Source organism: Coregonus clupeaformis, chromosome 20, assembly GCF_020615455.1.
Source record: "Coregonus clupeaformis isolate EN_2021a chromosome 20, ASM2061545v1, whole genome shotgun sequence".
Taxonomy (NCBI): Eukaryota; Metazoa; Chordata; class Actinopteri; order Salmoniformes; family Salmonidae; genus Coregonus; species Coregonus clupeaformis.
The window spans coordinates 40,174,997-40,192,550 of record NC_059211.1 but is presented as its reverse complement, the minus strand read 5'-3'; the positions used below and the strand labels follow the sequence as shown (position 1 = coordinate 40,192,550).

Genomic DNA, 17,554 nt, shown 5'->3' with positions numbered 1-17,554 from the left:
ACTCAAGCACAATCTCAGTATATGATATTGGTATAGAAGAGGTGGATTACACACACACACAGTTATTCAGACAAAGAGGGATACACACAGGCACATATTGGGAAAACCCACCTAGCACTGGGATTTCCCTATGAGTACTTTTATTTTTTAACAAACTTTATGTTGATACTTTTTAGTTTGTATATTTGTTTTTGTAGTTCTTTGCCATTTTTGGAGATGTATTAGAGAACAAACGACTGTTTACATGCATTTATTATATTAGGATCAACAGGGAGAAGACATATTTATCAAAAAGACTAATAATAATAACACACCTGAGCGTGGACTCTGGAATGCAACATTAACCACAGCATATCAACAAAATCAACTGGTTTCAACCTGTTGGTTCTTTTTTCTACTCCACGTACTGGGTTGATTTTGTTTATTGAGTTGTAATAATGAAGTCAGTGTAAAACCCTGGTGCCACTTGCAGGAAAAGTGCATTTAATACAAACAAACAAAAACAACTTGAACAAAAATATAATTTTAACATATTTTTGTCTGTGAAAGTTACTTTGTATATTTGTTCATGTGCATTATTTGGATGTCATAACTATTATATACTCCATGTATTATTTATAAGAATGAGAATAGCTTGAGCATCTGTGCAATGATATGTATGTGTTTCTCAATGGTGGGAATGTTGAATTAGACTTGTGCCATGTTTTCTAAAAGCTACTGTTTCCGCTCTTGTCCTGTGTAGAAGACTAAGAACCCTTCAGGTGGCTCATTCTCCCTCTCATATAAGCTTGGCCCACAGATCAGTTAGCCAGCCCATGTTACAACCTCAAAGTTTTGCAAAAACAAACAAATCAATTATCTAATTAGCTCATGTCAAGTGCCCTACATGTTCATAACTGTACTTTGCTTTTCTGCTAAAGCATTATTTTAATGAATGTTGTTCGCTGGCGTAGCATCAATCATCTAGCTAGCCTGAGAAGAATAGTATGTTTGTTCTACTGTGCAGCTGAGTTGAGATGTCAGAGAGTCTCGTGCATTTCTCTGCCCTTTAAGAATACTATCCCATTCTCTCTTTTCATTGCTCAACAACTAAAACAGCACTGTGACCATTTTCGATTGCAGTGTTTTTGTATGATTGTGTGGGGCACTTTGTATTTGTTCTGTTGTTCTGCTTTCAGCCTTCTCAGAAGCAGTGGGGAGAGCTCAGCTGACAGTGATCAGGGTTTTCCACTGGAGTTCCTCTGATTGTAATACTGCCTAAGTAGGTCATGTGGCATTTTCACAGGATATTGATGACGTCTGCTGAGATGGCTTTTCCATAGGAGGAATGCCCTGGCTAAACAGGAGATCCTCTTCTGTCATGTCTGCTAGCACTTTCACTATCCAAATAACAGTCCTCACCCTGATCTCTGTCATCTCTCCTCTGAAATATCTACGACCTTTACAACATAGCTGCTGCATCACCTCTTTTGAATATAGAATGCATGCATGTACAGTATAATAGACCCTGGGACTCTGCATGTGGTAGGGTTTTTAGTGGTAGGGTTTGTCAGGCTTGTTGACTAGAACAGGGACCAAGTGAGTGAGTCGTATATCTGCTGTGTCAAGTGATCTCTAATCCTGGAAAGACTTTGCTGTGAAACAGTAGTTCTCAGATCAGATAGCTGTGATTAAACAGGCCCGTCCTCCTTGGGTTGTAGGGCCTGCAGTATTTACTCTGTTGTTTAGGACTGGGTTAGCTCACAGTTTCAAGTCTCGGTGCCCAAAAATGATGTTGAAGGTGAGGTTGATTTCTGTTATCAGCTCATTCTACAGTACATGTCTGTTTCTCATGCTTTTATGGCAATGCACTTATCAACAAAGCTCATGATTTTGCTTCAATGTATGTTGTTTCTTGATTAATATTGGTACTTTTTATTACTTGGTTTCACCAAGAAAAATAACACCATGGAAATTGTTCAACTGACATCCACTGTTAGCGCTCTTTTTGTTTTGTTTGTCCATTTTGTTACATGCATGCTTTATTTGTAGACAAATATCATTTGCGAGCACAATCTATCGGCTGCAACTTTGAAGTGGGTAAGCCCCTTTTCGTGGACCTCCTGGCTTTTCAAAGGAAGGATAAGTGTATGTGTGTCGCTGACTGCTTTCCCTCCACTCCCTGTGTGTGACACCCTCTCTCTTTCACCCTGTGGTTAAACTGTGTTTACATGATGCAGTAGTTGATGTACAGTGTTGATCAATCAGCATGAGCTTCTCTTGCCTTTCTCTTAGCTTTTCTTTATTATTTAGACTGTTGACGCATCTAATGAGAAATGACAGTTGGGGACCCAGCACTAAATATTTGTGTAAATTGCAAAGTTCATAGGCTACAAAATGTTGTAAATGTGTAATAGCACCATCAACAAGAAGAAATACACACAATGTCCTGTGCCTTTGAGATAGATGTCGTATATTACTGTGGTGATGATGCAATTAGACATATGGCAGTTATGGCTGTGCCATGAAGTCTGGTAGTCATAAAAACCACTTTCACAAAACACACAATTCAATTATCTAACTACTGATTGTGTCCTCTTTGTTGGAAGAATAGGTGCGGCCACTTTCTTCCCACACTCACTACAACTACTGAACAGGCCAGTCAACCAGTCTTTCCACCAAAGAGGTCGGCTTTTTATTTTCTTAAAGCTTTTGCATTTCAGGCCTTTTGAAGTGATGGAGAGCTCTTCTACCCCTCAAAACACACACAAATATACACACACACACACTTTTTAATCTAGTCTAAACCTTTAACACTGTCCTCTTTTGTCAGAGAGCACAAACGTCTCCCTCCCAACTTCATGAGATTGTTTTAGTATCGCTCTGACAATTGTCTTGCCTGCATGCTGCTTTTGTTTTCCATTGTACATATCTGAATTTATTTTTCATTATCTGGAGGATACTGATTATTTTAGCTGTATTGATAATTCTTGATTACATACATTCATGTTTTCCATTTAGCTTTAGAACAAGCAGTATTCTAGGTGTTGAGGAGCATTTTGATTGTTCACAATCCTGCATTCTTTAAGTGTAAAACCTGTTGAATTGTGTTTGTAAAAAAAAAAAAGAGAAAGTAGAAGAAAGTCTAGATTGTGATTGGTTGTATCTTGTTGGTGTTTCCATCTTTTTTCCTGGCTCCCTCATCCTCAGGGTTTGCGTCCAGGGCTACTGGAGGGAGGGGATCTAACAAGATACTAATGGTTTCCTAGGATGTTACCTTGGAAGCGTTCTAATGCATATGACTGCTTAGCAGTTATTCACTAATTTATCTACAACTGAGCCATTTTTAATGACAAGATATGGTCAGAAAGTGATAATGTCAAAGGGTTGAGGGTTACTTTGTAGTTATTTTTTTCTTTCTAAGACCTGAATGATACGCAAGCCCTGACATCACATTTTCTCATGAGTAAAACCACTCAATGATTTGCTGATTATACTGCTTGCTAAATCCCATGTTATGTGCTTGATGTCTCCACATCTTTACTTCCTTCTTGATGTTGTAGCCTTTCTTTCTAAAGTAGAAGACTAACAGTGTCTGTAGTAACTACATGGATGTACTTTGAATGCGTTATGAAAACTGATAAAGATCAGTTATGTGGTTGTGTTTTAAAAAGACAAGGAAATGTCTTACATTACCCCTTTTACAGAGTAGTTTGTAAATGTTGAGTGTATAACGCTGTACTATGTTTTAATGATGGTCTCATTTGTATTTCTGTATACACTTTGGTGATCCTGTCACAACTGGGTTTTATAAACCACGCTTATTTTTTTAAACTGTCGCCCTGGCTCTGGCTTTTTTTATTTTGTCCATTCCATAATAAAAGAGTGTTGTCTGTACCGAGATTTCCTAATGTTGAACATACATACATATTTTGTTGGCAAGTTCTTTGGAATGACAAGAAAAGCCACAATGTTGCACTTCCAAGTTCTGCACCCCAACACAATCAAGAAAAAAAATATATAATCAAAAACATTTAAGACTTTTCCAGGCTGTTTAAGAAGTTCACAACTAGGTTGTTTATTTTCATGATAACTGATACAGGATAAATGTTATACATTCTTTTTTTAACACTGATATTGTTTATTTTAGTATGTAAAATGACAAACCAAAGTAAAGATTTGGTGAAATCATGAATATGATCCATAATTCTGATGTTCCATAAAATGTACAAAGTTAAATCAATTGTGAGGACTTGTCACACTGGCAATCAATCATCTGTTTAGATTAGTCACAAGAAAAATGACCAGAAAAAAGAAAATATCAAGAATTTGCTGCCTGCAAAACACTAAGATCCATGTAATTTTACATGTTCATTCATCTTATTCATGTAAATGCATATATAAAATGTGTACAGTTGTATATATGCACATACAGTAATGCAATTACTTAAGTTGAGCTTACTGTACAAAATACATTGTGGAGCATGACACATTTAACCATTTCTCTCAGTACTTCAGTATAAACATATACAAACAAACAAAAAGGCCCTCTGGCTTCAGAAGCTAAAAACTACAACAGACTTAAAAAAAACAAACAAAAAAAAACATTCACATTTCTGAAACAAACAATGATTTTATTCTCACGTCCCTCTGCTTGCACTGCTGACTGTGTGAACAGAGAAGCAGCATGGGTGAATCGGATGAAGAGCTCCTGTGTTCCGTGCTGGATCCCCCAGTCTCAGTCTCAACATGTCTGCCAAGTCCACCCAGTCTCTCTCCGTGTGTGTAGTAGGTCAGGTGTGTGTGTGAGAGAGAGAGAGATTGTGTGTGTGGATCCATCCTCTAGGGAGAGGAGGGGGGTTTCCTACTGTAATGCACCTGGTATCTGTTGACAGGCAGGCCTTTGACCTGTGTGTTGAGGCAGGTGGTCTTGCAGGGGATCATGTCCTCTTCCTCCTCACCCATCAGCCAGTCGTGGACCGAGCGCTCGGCCGCCGGAGGCACGTGCTCTGCCAGCCAGCCCTGGTGCCACTTGTCAAAGCGCTCGTGCTGTTTCACAGCCACCTTGTGCTGGGACTGAAGGAGAGACAGACGGGAAGAGTTAGTCAGACCTACAGACAGGGCTTCATGTACCACAGTGGAAGCACTCTGGATGATAAGTGTCATGAGGATGTCTAGCTGATGCCAAAACAAGACACCTAACACTTCAAATATATTAAATGAACTTGGAACCCTAATTTGTGTTTGCCATCTAAAGCTATAAATAAATTAAAAAGACAAGATATGCCTGCCTTAGCTGTTCTTCACCTAAAAAAAAAAACACACACACACAGTAATCCCAGACAGTAATACTAATAGCTACAGTTGAAGTCAGAAGTTTACATAAACCTAAGCCAAATACATTTAAACTCAGTTTTTCACAATTCCTGACATTTAATCCTAGTAAGAATTATGTCTTAGGTCAGTTAGGATCACCACTTTATTTTAAGAATGTGAAATGTCAGAATAATAGTAGAGAATTATTTTTCAGCTTTTATTTCTTTCATCACATTCCCAGTGGGTCAAAAGTTTACATACACTCAATTCATATTTGGTAGCATTGCCTTTACATTGTTTAACTTGGGTCAAAGGTCTCAGGTAGCCTTCCACAAGCTTCCCACAATAAGTTGGGTGAATTTTGGCCCATTCCTCCTGACAGAGCTGGTGTAACTGAGTCAGGTTTGTAGGCCTCCTTGCTCGCACACGCCTTTTCAGTTCTGCCCACACATTTTCTATAGGATTGAGGTCAGGGCTTTGTGATGGCCACTCCAATACCTTGACTTTGTTGTCCTTAAGCCATTTTGCCACAACTTTGGAAGTATGCTTGGGGTCATTGTCCATTTGGAAGACCCATTTGCGACCAAGCTTGAACTTCCTGACTGATGTATTGAGATGTTGCTTCAATATATCCACATAATTTTCCTTCCTCATGATGCCATCTATTTTGTGAAGTGCACCAGTCCCTCCTGCAGCAAAGCACCCCCACAGCATGATGCTGCCACCCCCGTGCTTCACGGTTGGGATGGTGTTCTTCGGCTTGCAAGCACCCCCTTTTTCCTCCAAAAATAACGATGGTCATTATGGCCAAACAGTTCTATTTTTGTTTCATCAGACCAGAGGACATTTCTCCAAAAAGTACGATCTTTGTCCCCATGTGCAGTTGCAAACCATAGTCTGGCTTTTCTATGGCGGTTTTGAAGCAGTGGCTTCTTCCTTGCTGAGCGGCCTTTCAGGTTGTCGATATAGGACTTGTTTTACTGTGGATATAGATACTTTTGTACCTGTTTCCTCCAGCATCTTCACAAGGTCCTTTGCTGTTGTTCTGGGATTGATTTGCACTTTTCGCACCAAAGTACGTTCATCTCTAGGAGACAGAACGCGTCTCCTTCCTGAGCGGTATGGCGGCTGCGTGGTCCCATGGTGTTTATATTTGCGTACTATTGTTTGTACAGATGAACGTGGTACCTTCAGGCATTTGGAAATTGCTCCCAAGGATGAACCAGAATTTTTTTTCTGAGGTCTTGGCTGATTTCTTTAGATTTTCCCATGATGTCAAGCAAAGAGGCACTGAGTTTGAAGGTAAGCCTTGAAATACATCCACAGGTACACCTCCAATTGACTCAAATGATGTCAATTAGCCTATCAGAAGCTTCTAAAGCCATTACATCATTTTCTGGAATTTTCCAAGCTTTTTAAAGGCACAGTCAACTTAGTGTATGTAAACTTCTGACCCACTGGAATTGTGATACAGTGGATTATAAGTGAAATAATCTGTATGTAAACAATTGTTGGAAAAATGTAGAAGTCCTAACCGACTTGCCAAAACTATAGTTTGTTAAAAATAAATTTGTGGAGTGGTTGAAAAACGAGTTTTAATGACTCCAACCTTAGTGTATGTAAACTTCCGACTTTAACTGTACCTTCCTGGCTTTGACCAGCGCTCCCCGGCGGTACATGTAGTCCTCAGAGTTCATGACGAACACCATCTTGTGGGTGTTGAGTTTAAAGCGGCAGTCCAGGCTGCCAGCACTCTCCACACCCAGCTGCCTGTGCCACTCCCGTCTGCAGCGCATCGCCTCCACCTGGCGCACCTGCCAGCGTCTGAAGTGCCTCAGGTTCCTACACACAGAGACGCACACACGGTAGCACAGGGAAGCAGGGGACAGTCAGAGTATATCAGAGGGAAAATACTGTGCCTCAGGTTCAGACAGAGGACCACAGGGAAGCAAGGGACCACCACATTCAGATTCAAATCAGGGCCTGTAATACTAAAGACTCATTTTGTGCTTTGCTGTTATGGCGAGCAGAAAGAATCTGCACTATAATGCTTTTACACAGTCATTAGTTAAGGCAGTGAAATAATAACATGTGAAAACACAATAGAGGATTGCTATGTAACATCTAGGGAAATAATGTGGCTTCATACAAAGGCCAATACAGTGAGGGAAAAAAGTATTTGATCCCCTGCTGATTTTGTATGTTTGCCCACTGACAAAGACATGATCAGTCTATAATTTTAATGGTAGGTTTATTTGAACAGTGAGAGACAGAATAACAACAACAAAAATCCAGAAAAACGCATGTCAAAAATGTTATAAATTGATTTGCATTTTAATGAGGGAAATAAGTATTTGACCCCTCTGCAAAACATGACTTTGGTGGCAAAACCCTTGTTGGCAATCACAGAGGTCAGACGTTTCTTGTAGTTGGCCACCAGGTTTGCACACATCTCAGGAGGGATTTTGTCCCACTCCTCTTTGCAGATCTTCTCCAAGTCATTAAGGTTTCGAGGCTGACGTTTGGCAACTCGAACCTTCAGCTCCCTCCACAGATGTTCTATGGGATTATGGTCTGGAGACTGGCTAGGCCACTCCAGGACCTTAATGTGCTTCTTCTTGAGCCACTCCTTTGATGCCTTGGCCGTGTGTTTTGGGTCATTGTCATGCTGGAATACCCATCCACGACCCATTTTCAATGCCCTGGCTGAGGGAAGGAGGTTCTCACCCAAGATTTGACGGTACATGGCCCCGTCCATCGTCCCTTTGATGCGGTGAAGTTGTCCTGTCCCCTTAGCAGAAAAACACCCCCAAAGCATAATGTTTCCACCTCCATGTTTGACGGTGGGGATGGTGTTCTTGGGGTCATAGGCAGCATTCCTCCTCCTCCAAACACAGCGAGTTGAGTTGATGCCAAAGAGCTCGATTTTGGTCTCATCTGACCACAACACCCAGTTCTCCTCTGAATCATTCAGATGTTCATTGGCAAACTTCAGACGGGCCTGTATATGTGCTTTCTTGAGCAGGGGGACCTTGCGGGCGCTGCAGGATTTCAGTCCTTCACGGCGTAGTGTGTTACCTATTGTTTTCTTGGTGACTATGGTCCCAGCTGCCTTGAGATCATTGACAAGATCCTCCCGTGTAGTTCTGGGCTGATTCCTCACCGTTCTCATGATCATTGCAACTCCACGAGGTGAGATCTTGCATGGAGCCCCAGGCCGAGGGAGATTGACAGTTCTTTTGTGTTTCTTCCATTTGCGAATAATCGCACCAACTGTTGTCACCTTCTCACCAGGCTGCTTGTCGATGGTCTTGTAGCCCATTCCAGCCTTGTGTAGGTCTACAATCTTGTCCCTGACATCCTTGGAGAGCTCTTTGGAGTTTGGAATCTGATTTGATTGATTGCTTCTGTGGACAGGTGTCTTTTATACAGGTAAGAAGCTGAGATTAGGAGCACTCCCTTTAAGAGTGTGCTCCTAATCTCAGCTCGTTACCTGTATAAAAGACACCTGGGAGCCAGAAATCTTTCTGATTGAGAGGGGGTCAAATACTTATTTCCCTCATTAAAATGCAAATCAATTTAGAACATTTCTGACATGCGTTTTTCTGGGATTTTTTGTTGTTATTCTGTCTCTCACTGTTCAAATAAACCTACCATTAAAATTATAGACTGATCATTTCCTTGTCAGTGGGCAAACGTACAAAATCAGCAGGGGATCAAATACTTTTTTCCCCTCACTGTATATGGACATCCCAACCAACGGTAATAGCATGAATCCCTTACCTGGGCAGAAATACAGGTTTGAAAAAGTAGCCTTCAGTCTGCGAGCAAAGCATCGACTCTGTCCCTACAAACTGTTCCATATAGCTGGACAGGCACTGGACAGGGAAAGAGAAAACGTAATCAATATCGGGAAAAAGCCTTGACAGTGCAAAGCACTAAACTGTGAGATTAAATAACAAAACTGCCATAAACTCAGAGGTTTATTAGTCATTTTACCTTTTATAGATTTTTCAAAGTGGGTGGGAGAACTAATAATGTTTACAATTTAATAGCCTCAACCTGTGTTGTATAAAAGCAAGCTGCCCATCAAAATCTGGAGCAGCAAGTTGCCTTAAAAGGTCAGTCTAAGTTAACGTCCAAAGGGAATCCTGTGATATTCTATAGGTGCGACTGCCCATAGGATTCTTTACCTGTACATCCAGTGGATCATCGGCCTGGGCCTCCTCCGTGTCCAGCAGCTCAATGGTCAAAGTCACCTGGCCTTTGTTCTGAATGAACAATACCTACAAAGACAAATCACACCACAGCATGCCATTAAACATCAATGATAAACGCTTTTATGACGGTTTCAGAATGCTCAGAATCTCTGTTCCAAAAAAGCAGCAGCTAAAGCCCTACACTAACACTATGAGGAAACCATTCTCCCTCAACCAAATAAAAAGATACACCCTCGGAGTCTCCCCATGCTCAAAGCACAGAATCAATAGAAAATCTCTTCAAATATTCAAGGCTAAAAAGGTTCAGCATTTGTCCCCCCAGGGCAGACCATTACCTTGAAGCAGTTCTCCTCAGCCATGACCCTCTCAGACTTCCACTGGTAGCTGGTCTCCCAGGCTGCTCTCACACACTGGGACGACAGGTTCCCCCCCGCCGCGCCCCTCTTCCTCTCGGCCAGGTACAGCTCAGCCACCTGCAGGCACACCTCGTCACTCACCAGGTGCTGCAGCTGCACAGAGAAATGACATGTCAGCCCAGAGGAAGGCGAACCTACAGGCATTCAGAGAACAGTCAAACACTTCAGGATCATAATGTTATTGAGGTAAAGCATGAATATGTAGTGAACGGATATGAACCTGGTTCTGTAGAATGCAATCTGGCAACTAGAGTAGGAGACAACCCTGACCTGTCTAATGATATTCTGGATGAGCTTGTCGATGGTGAAGCCGATGTAGGCGTGGATGGTGAACATCTCACGCAGGGTGTCCTCGTACTGCGTAGACTCCAGGTTCCCATCCAGAAGACTGCGCACCATGTCTAAAAACGCTGGGTAGTACTCCTCCAGTTCCACCTCACCTGTGGATCGAGTACAAAAAACAGGACCATCTTTAGCCCCATGTTCCCTCTCCCATACACAGATACACACTAACCAATGCAGAATACAAAATATTAAAAGACACTAAATCTGAGAAGTTCTTACTTGGCTGTTTGAGGCGGAGCTCCAAGGCCAGGTCGCTGGCCTTATCCCTGCGGCCCTCTGCCATCAGCAGCCTCTCTCGGTTCTGCTCAGCCCGGTGCTCCAGCAGCTGCCGTTCTGCCTGCCGGTACACCCTCAGCAGTCGCTGGCACAGGGTCTGGTGCAGCCGCAGGAAGAAGTACCAGTTGTTGTTGGTGAAGAACAGGTTGTAGACTCCGTCCAGCTCCTTCTGGTGCTCTGCCTCAGGGTCTCTCAGGTCCACCTTCTCCCCTCCCTCTGGAGCCAGGCTGTGAGAGGAGGCTCCACCTAGCTCCACTGTTTGAGGAGAGGTGCACCGCCGCCGCCTCGACTCCCCGTTCAGCTGCTGTTGCTGCTGCTGTGGCTGGCCCCCTGGTGCCACTATTGCTCCTGGTATGATGCTGCTACCTCCTCCTCCCCGGTCTCCTCCCTCCTCCACCTCGGCCTCCTCGTCCGTCCACTCGTCCGTCTCGCTGAGCTCGCCGCGGCGGGAGAAGAAGAGGTCAGGGACAAAGTGCTGGATGATGCGCTTGATGTGGTCCTTGTCGTCCTTGTGGATGGTGGGCTGGCGTTTGACGTGGTAGATGATGAGGGAGGCGGCGTCCTCCAGGATCTGCTTGTCCTCGTAGGTGAACACCATGTGTGGCTCGCTGACCACTGCACCGCTGCTCCCGTCACGCCCCTGCTGGCCCACGCCCCCCTCCTCTGTGCTCTGCTCCTGACGCTGAGGGGGACAGACATGTTAGACACATAGAAAGGAGATGTTCTCCTGTGCTAAGAACATTTGATTTATCAGTTGGGTGAATACAAAGAAAGTAGATTGAATTGACATCGGAGTACTCACCTCATCATAAACACTTTCAATCTCATTGAGCAGGCTCTTGGATCGGAGGGCCTTCATGTCATTCTGCTTGAAGTTGACCCCCTGGTGGTCCAGGGACTTGAGGTAGGCCTTCTCATACTGCTCCCTCCAGATCTTGTTGAAGCCCTGCTGGGCTTCTCTCCACTCCTCCTCCTTCGCTTTCAATCTACAGACACAGCAGAGAGGACATAGGAGAATTAACACACAGCTAGATTCACATTGGCCAAGTATCTTAGTTAAATCCCTGCATGTGTGTGTGGGTTGTGTGTGCACTCTGACCTCTTGAGCACCACAGGCACAGCAGTAGCAGGGCTCCTCTTCAGCCCCTCTATAATCTCAGGGGCCTTGTCGCCATAGATACGGTAGACGGCTCGGCGCTGGATGACCTCAGAGGTGCCACCCAGACAGTCGTCCAGACGGAACCGGTCCTGGTCCTCAGGCGACAGACGGGACAGTTTCTTCTGAACGCTCTCCAGGACCCGGATGGTGGCCAGGTTGGTCTCCAGGACCACATCCAACTTGAGGAAACAGGAAAATAACCATTAGCAATCATTCTGGAACATGTTCATCTAAATGATTCTGCAGAGTGATGCTCTGGGTAGATGAGGGAGAACAGTCTGTATGTATATAGTTGGTGGCTGTAGTAATAGTAGTTCTGATATTACATTTACGTCATTTAGCAGACGCTCTTATCCAGAGCGACTTACAGTTAATGAGTGCATAAATTTTTCATACTGATATCTCAGCTTGCTTACTTCAAACCTCTCGTCCTCACAGCGATGAAGCTGCTCCTCATATGGGGTTTTCTTAGAGCTTGCAAACGTAGAGTCCTCCGACCATGAGGGGAAGGAAACCCAGGTGTCATTCAGCACCTGTAAATGCAGGAAGGCAGGACTTCAACACCCATTTGGTTTCACTTTCAATACCCATACAACTAAGAATATTATCATTAAAGCCAACCAGAAGCAATTAGTGTCGGGGAAAAATACATAATAATCACATGCTCAATTCTGATTGGTCGTTACCAATACCTTATCCTCACTCTCTGACACAGATATCAAGTTAAAAGCTCCAACTAAACATTGGTCAAGCTGAACTCTAAAAGAATGTGGGGGGGAAATAACTAAGAACTGGCATGCACTGACAAACAAAACTTGTATGGATGTAGATTCACAGCTACTGGAGCAATAGTAGTCCCTGTCAAGGCCATATATCTAGCCTTCAGACAACTATTTTCTGTCATCCACTACCAGACTCAAAAAATGCTATGAACTTGGACTAAAAATCAGTGCTGAAATGGCAAATCTTAAAAAACAGAACTTATTTAATTTATGCAGACCTCTTTGCAGATGGCAGTGCGACCACTGCACTTGGGCTGCTGGTAAGTCTTGGGTAGTGCTCTGTAGCTGGATCCCAGGCGCTTGCAAGATGCATAGTCGACCTCCCTGCCCCCACCTCCTTCCATGTAGCGGTCTGACAGGCCAGACATTGAATGAGAGAGCTCTTTGTCCCCCAGAAATGACTTGAACTGGGTATATAGCTCTGGAAACTTCCTGGAGGAAATAATCAACATGTACAAATGAATGAATGGCTCAAGAGGAGACTTGGCAAAACATATTACCCTTCATACAGTGCAAAAATATCAGAATGCATTTATTTACTCCGGAAGACATCAGTGACTGTTCCCTTTGAAAGCTCCCATGGTCCAATGCAAGCTCCCACGGTCCACTTACCCCAGAAACGGGGTGACAAGCTGCAGCAGCTCTGCTCCCGAAACCACTTCCTGGTTAAACAAAGCAATGCAGCGGAGGAAGTTTTCATACACCTCCTGGCTCTTGAAGAAACGGCGAACCTGTAACGAATCAAAACATTTTCATCATTTGTGACCAAGGATTTCATGTCTGTCAGAGCCAAAACATTATGGAATCATTCCAACACTGACACTTTACCTTGTCAAAAAAGGTGAACTCCCGCAAGACTCCATGCTTCCCAACTGAGGCAAAGGACTGGTCTTTGGAGCACGAAAACTTCATCTTTTTCTAAAATAACCAAACCATAACCAATCACATACAGTAAAGGTCTTCTAGGAAAATTCTAAAGCATATAAAATGTGTGATTAAGTCCAAACCTTGAGCAGTGGTGTCATGTGCGGCAGCAGCATGGGCCTGGATCTCTTCTTGCTCTGTTTGCTCATGTCCTCGTCCTCTGCCCTCTTCAGTTGGTCTTTCCCTGTCAGGGAGCTGCCAGTGAACTGAAAGGTCACAGAACTGATAGTTAGATATAGCAACACAAATGGCACTGAAAGTCAACTGATCAAACATAATGACCATGGACAGGTAACGTTCTCAGAAAGAAGGGGAAAATACTAACCAATGATCTCTTAGCATCTGGTAAGAACTGTCCAAACTCAGCCAATAAGTCCTCTTGGCCTTTGAAGAGGCTGGCCACTTTTGAGAAAACTTCATCCTCTGTCATCCCATTACTACTACGACCCCGGCTCTCCTTGACCTCAAGCTGCTCCTTCTGAAAACACAAAAACAGACGGTTGTTCCATCTGAGTAACTGTGATAGGATACACACTCATCTGCAACAATTTCAAGTGGCCTTGACCTAGATGCTAGCAAACAACTTCACTTTAAGCAGACATCAATCAAATATGTTGTTTTCAATTGACAGAAAAACAAATTAATTACCATATTGATGACACAGTGTACCTGGTAAGTATGTAGTATCTCAAGGAAGGATCTGTAGATCTCTGGATGGTCTAAGAAGCGGTTTTTTATCTTGTTGACATAGCTGATAGCACTGTCAAATTCTACTGGGCTGGGCTCCGAGGCAGGGGGGGACACTGAGGAGGACTGTGGCTGGGACTGGCTCTCTCTGCTGGGGAGTGGCAGGGACAGTCTACTGGGAGGCTCTGGGGGTCCAGAGGACGAGGAGATGCTTTCAGGCGATGCCACAGCTTCACTTTGGGCAGACCCAGCTTCAGCAACAGATGAGCCAGTGGCACTCACAGCAGGGCTTGCAATACTCTTCCCCTGGCCTGGGGAGACCTACCAAAGAAAAGGTGGCACTTACGTTTATCATAAATTAACTTCACAACATGCATCTTAAGAGCACCTTTGTGTGTGACCATGTGGTATGCTCCGGTGGAAAAGTTGTGGCAAACTCTATTTATATATAGGCCCACTACCAGTACTTTGTGTGGATATTGATTCATAAAACTGGGTTACACAAATTGTTGTGCAGAGGCAGCCAGTATTATGATTGTCTGGAAACCCAATCAATACACATTTATAGTGACCCACCTGGGCAGAGAAAGGGGACTGAAGGAAAACCACTCCATTCTTGGGAATCTCTATCCGATATCCTGGGGGCAGGAAGGCATTGAATCCTAAGACAAGGTCCGGGTGTCCGTGGAAGAGCTGAGACACACGGTTTATAACACCCGGTGTGTCAATGCTATGAAGGAGGAGAGAAAGATTTTTGTGAAATTTTATAGGGACAGAGGAAGTGACCTTAAATGAGATGGCATTAAGAACATCTGCTTTTCAACACATTTAAAAGGCTCAGTGAAGTCAAAATTGTGTTTTTCCTGTGTTGTATTCATATTGTACAAAAACTGATTAAACTAACACAGTAAAAGTGTGAAAACATTTGATCAGTGTTATTTCCTGATAGTTGCTGGTTGTAAATACAATCTACACAGGACCTTGTAATCAGCAGGTTTCCATGAGCGGGAGTTTCGGCTTTCCATGGTGGTATCACCATGGGATAAATCGGTTAATAGATCAATAACAAAAATAGTTCCAAACCTCTCTGCCAATAACAGCTAGTTTTCAGTTTCCCCCTCCCCACTCAGACCACTCCCAGACAGTCCTAGCAAAACGCTTACTTAAGAAAGTTTTTTGCCCGTTTTAATGGAAATATATTACAGTAAGGTACGTAATTGGTACCCAAAAATTATTTGATATTAATATAAAAATGGTTGCATTGGCCCTTTAAGATAGATGCTTTTATACTATTGAAGTTAGTCACTTTTCAAGAAATGGGAAAGGGAAACTCAATACCTTTGTGATTTAAATTCTTTCATTATGTCAAGAAATTTGTTGTATATTCCAGGGTCATTCCCAAATCGTATTTTCACTTGGTCCAGGTATGATAGGGCATCTTCAACCTGAGGGTAAAGATAATGGTGTGGAACCAAATGAAAATTCATTAGAGCATTATCAAATTGTATTTCTCCCTCTCCATAAAATTCAAGAAATTAAGGGGCCCACTCTAGATTACCGCCAGATCATCAACAAAGAATATAGTGTGTGTGTCATCACTGTTATTACACATTCACAATCACAAGGGCAAATCAATCATGTTGCTTCTCAATGCAGTCATTAGCTGAATAACATTGCATGTTTTGACTATAACTCGTTTAGCTAGCTATCCAACCATCTACCAGTATTATTTTAAGCTACACTGCAAATAATAGGCAGATAAACTAGGCTGAGCAAGATTTTTTTTAAATAAATAAAAATAGGCTTACTATACATCACACATCTAAACACCTTCGTCTTTGATACATTAACGTAGCTAAAATCTGGTCACCTAGGAAAACGTAAACTGTATGGTTAGCTAGCTAACAAATTCGATGGTTCTGTGTGCTGTGTGGAAAACAAGGAATACGCCTGAATAAACAATATCTAACGTTAGGGTTTTCTAAATATACCATTATGTTCATAACATAGTGAGTGAACAGAGGAGTATGTTGGCTAACTGTCGACGTCGGATTACAAAATAGCAAAGACAGGTCTCCCATTTTGTGCCAACAAACACCATCCCATTCTAGGTAACGCACGTTTGACTTTGTTCTGCCTGGCAGTGTGGGCAGAGAAGGTGAACAAGGAACTTCGGATGTCCGAAGTTATCTGACAATCGAAACTAGGTAGCTTCTAGCCAGCCAAAGCAACTAGATGGATAACTAACATGATGTCCTACTAGGCTGTATTTGGATGACCCAGTGACTCATTTCTAAAATCACGTTTAACGCAATTGGAGAACCGAAGTTAGCTGGCGTTAGCTAACCTCCACTGAAGTCCTGTGCATGCATGCGACAACAAACGCTAACGTTAGCTAGCTAGTAACATTCCAATCAGAACCCTTATGATTAGCTAGCCAGCTAACTCGTTAGCATCGAGAGATGGCCAATATCTGACGAACACAAAATGGTTCTGAGGAAGACTTTTCCATTTTTGTTACCGTATCTTACCTTCAGTTTCTGAAAGTGCTGTTGTTGCACTTGTTTTTGTACAACATAGGCCTTGTCTTGAATTTGGTTTATTTGCTTCGTGTTGCTGTGTGCCTGGATTTTCGCCATTATCCCGGCGATATAGTAGCCACTACTACTTGATTATAAGCTTCGGTATATGGTTGTTGGCTATCCGACAAATCTTGCTCTTCGTCGGGAAACCAGCTAGCAACGCTTAGTTGGCTAACATTAGCCAGCAAGCAAAAGAGCGAAAATCCAACCAGGTAACTTAGCTATGACGATACGCTAATACTCGATGCGACTTTGATTAAACGCCATTATTGGTCCAACGATTGACTACAAATGGTACGCTATGTCAGAGTGAAGCCTCTTAAAACAAGCTTTGAGACAATGGTTGCTGATTGTTATTTTAAATAAACGATTGCCTGTCTCTTTAAATTCGGCGGCAGCTGTGCAGTCACTCTTGCTCAATCTTGGCATCCGGAAGCACAGTTGATCAGTGCGCAGACGCATGGAGAAAGGGGTGGAGTCGGCTTCATAATGCTGCGTTCATAACCAAGTGGGAAGGAAATTACCAATTGGATGAATTCACATGAATTGAACTCGTTGAGAAATGCAGATTGGCTAATGGCCAACAAGCTACTTCAACCATAAACAAAGAGTACAGCTATCATGCTGGTAAACAAATTATGTAGTTAAAAAAAAAGAGATTGCTTTTTATGTTTGTTACATTCAACTGCTGAAAATGCTGTTATCGAGATAATTTCCTTATAGGGTGACTTCAGAAGTAAGTATGTGGGAGAAGCCGGAACTCAGGGATGATAGACTAGTTTCCTACTAGTAATTACCAGTTGGGAGGGTCGTTCATGTGGTTTTTCCCCAGTTGAATGAGGTAAAGACCACCTTCCCACTTGGTTAT

At 42.9% G+C, this 17,554-nt stretch overlaps 1 protein-coding gene across 2 annotated transcripts; it reads right to left on the bottom strand.

The window, feature by feature from the left end:
• Positions 1-381: 381 nt before the first annotated feature.
• sin3b (SIN3 transcription regulator family member B) lies at positions 382-17,126 on the bottom strand. Of its 2 annotated transcripts, none has more exons than XM_041839295.2 (19): positions 16,636-17,126; positions 15,443-15,549; positions 14,681-14,834; positions 14,066-14,425; positions 13,743-13,895; positions 13,501-13,623; positions 13,322-13,411; positions 13,106-13,224; positions 12,712-12,925; positions 12,128-12,244; positions 11,652-11,890; positions 11,355-11,538; positions 10,496-11,234; positions 10,202-10,371; positions 9,851-10,024; positions 9,489-9,581; positions 9,079-9,173; positions 6,939-7,137; positions 382-5,055 (listed from the first exon to the last, which is right to left on the bottom strand). In XM_041839295.2, the coding sequence occupies exons 1-19, from the start codon at positions 16,741-16,743 to the stop codon at positions 4,822-4,824; spliced, it is 3,672 nt and encodes a 1,223-aa protein (XP_041695229.1). In that variant the 5' UTR covers positions 16,744-17,126; the 3' UTR covers positions 382-4,821. The 2 variants fall into 2 exon arrangements, with proteins under 2 accessions (XP_041695229.1, XP_041695230.1); XM_041839296.2 differs by having other exon boundaries at positions 14,087-14,425.
• Between the last annotated feature and the right edge of the window lie 428 nt (positions 17,127-17,554).

What these genes read in the sequence shown, in the direction of transcription:
- sin3b (XM_041839295.2), bottom strand. Translation starts at nt 16,743, where the DNA reads ATGGCGAAAATCCAGGCACACAGCAACACGAAGCAAATAAACCAAATT. An exon ending in AGCACTTTCAGAAACTGAAG is followed by an intron (nt 15,550 to 16,635) that starts GTAAGATACGGT and finishes CTTTACCCTCAG; the next exon opens with GTTGAAGATGCCCTATCATA. An exon ending in TACACTGTGTCATCAATATG is followed by an intron (nt 13,896 to 14,065) that starts GTAATTAATTTG and finishes TTGTGTTTTCAG; the next exon opens with AAGGAGCAGCTTGAGGTCAA.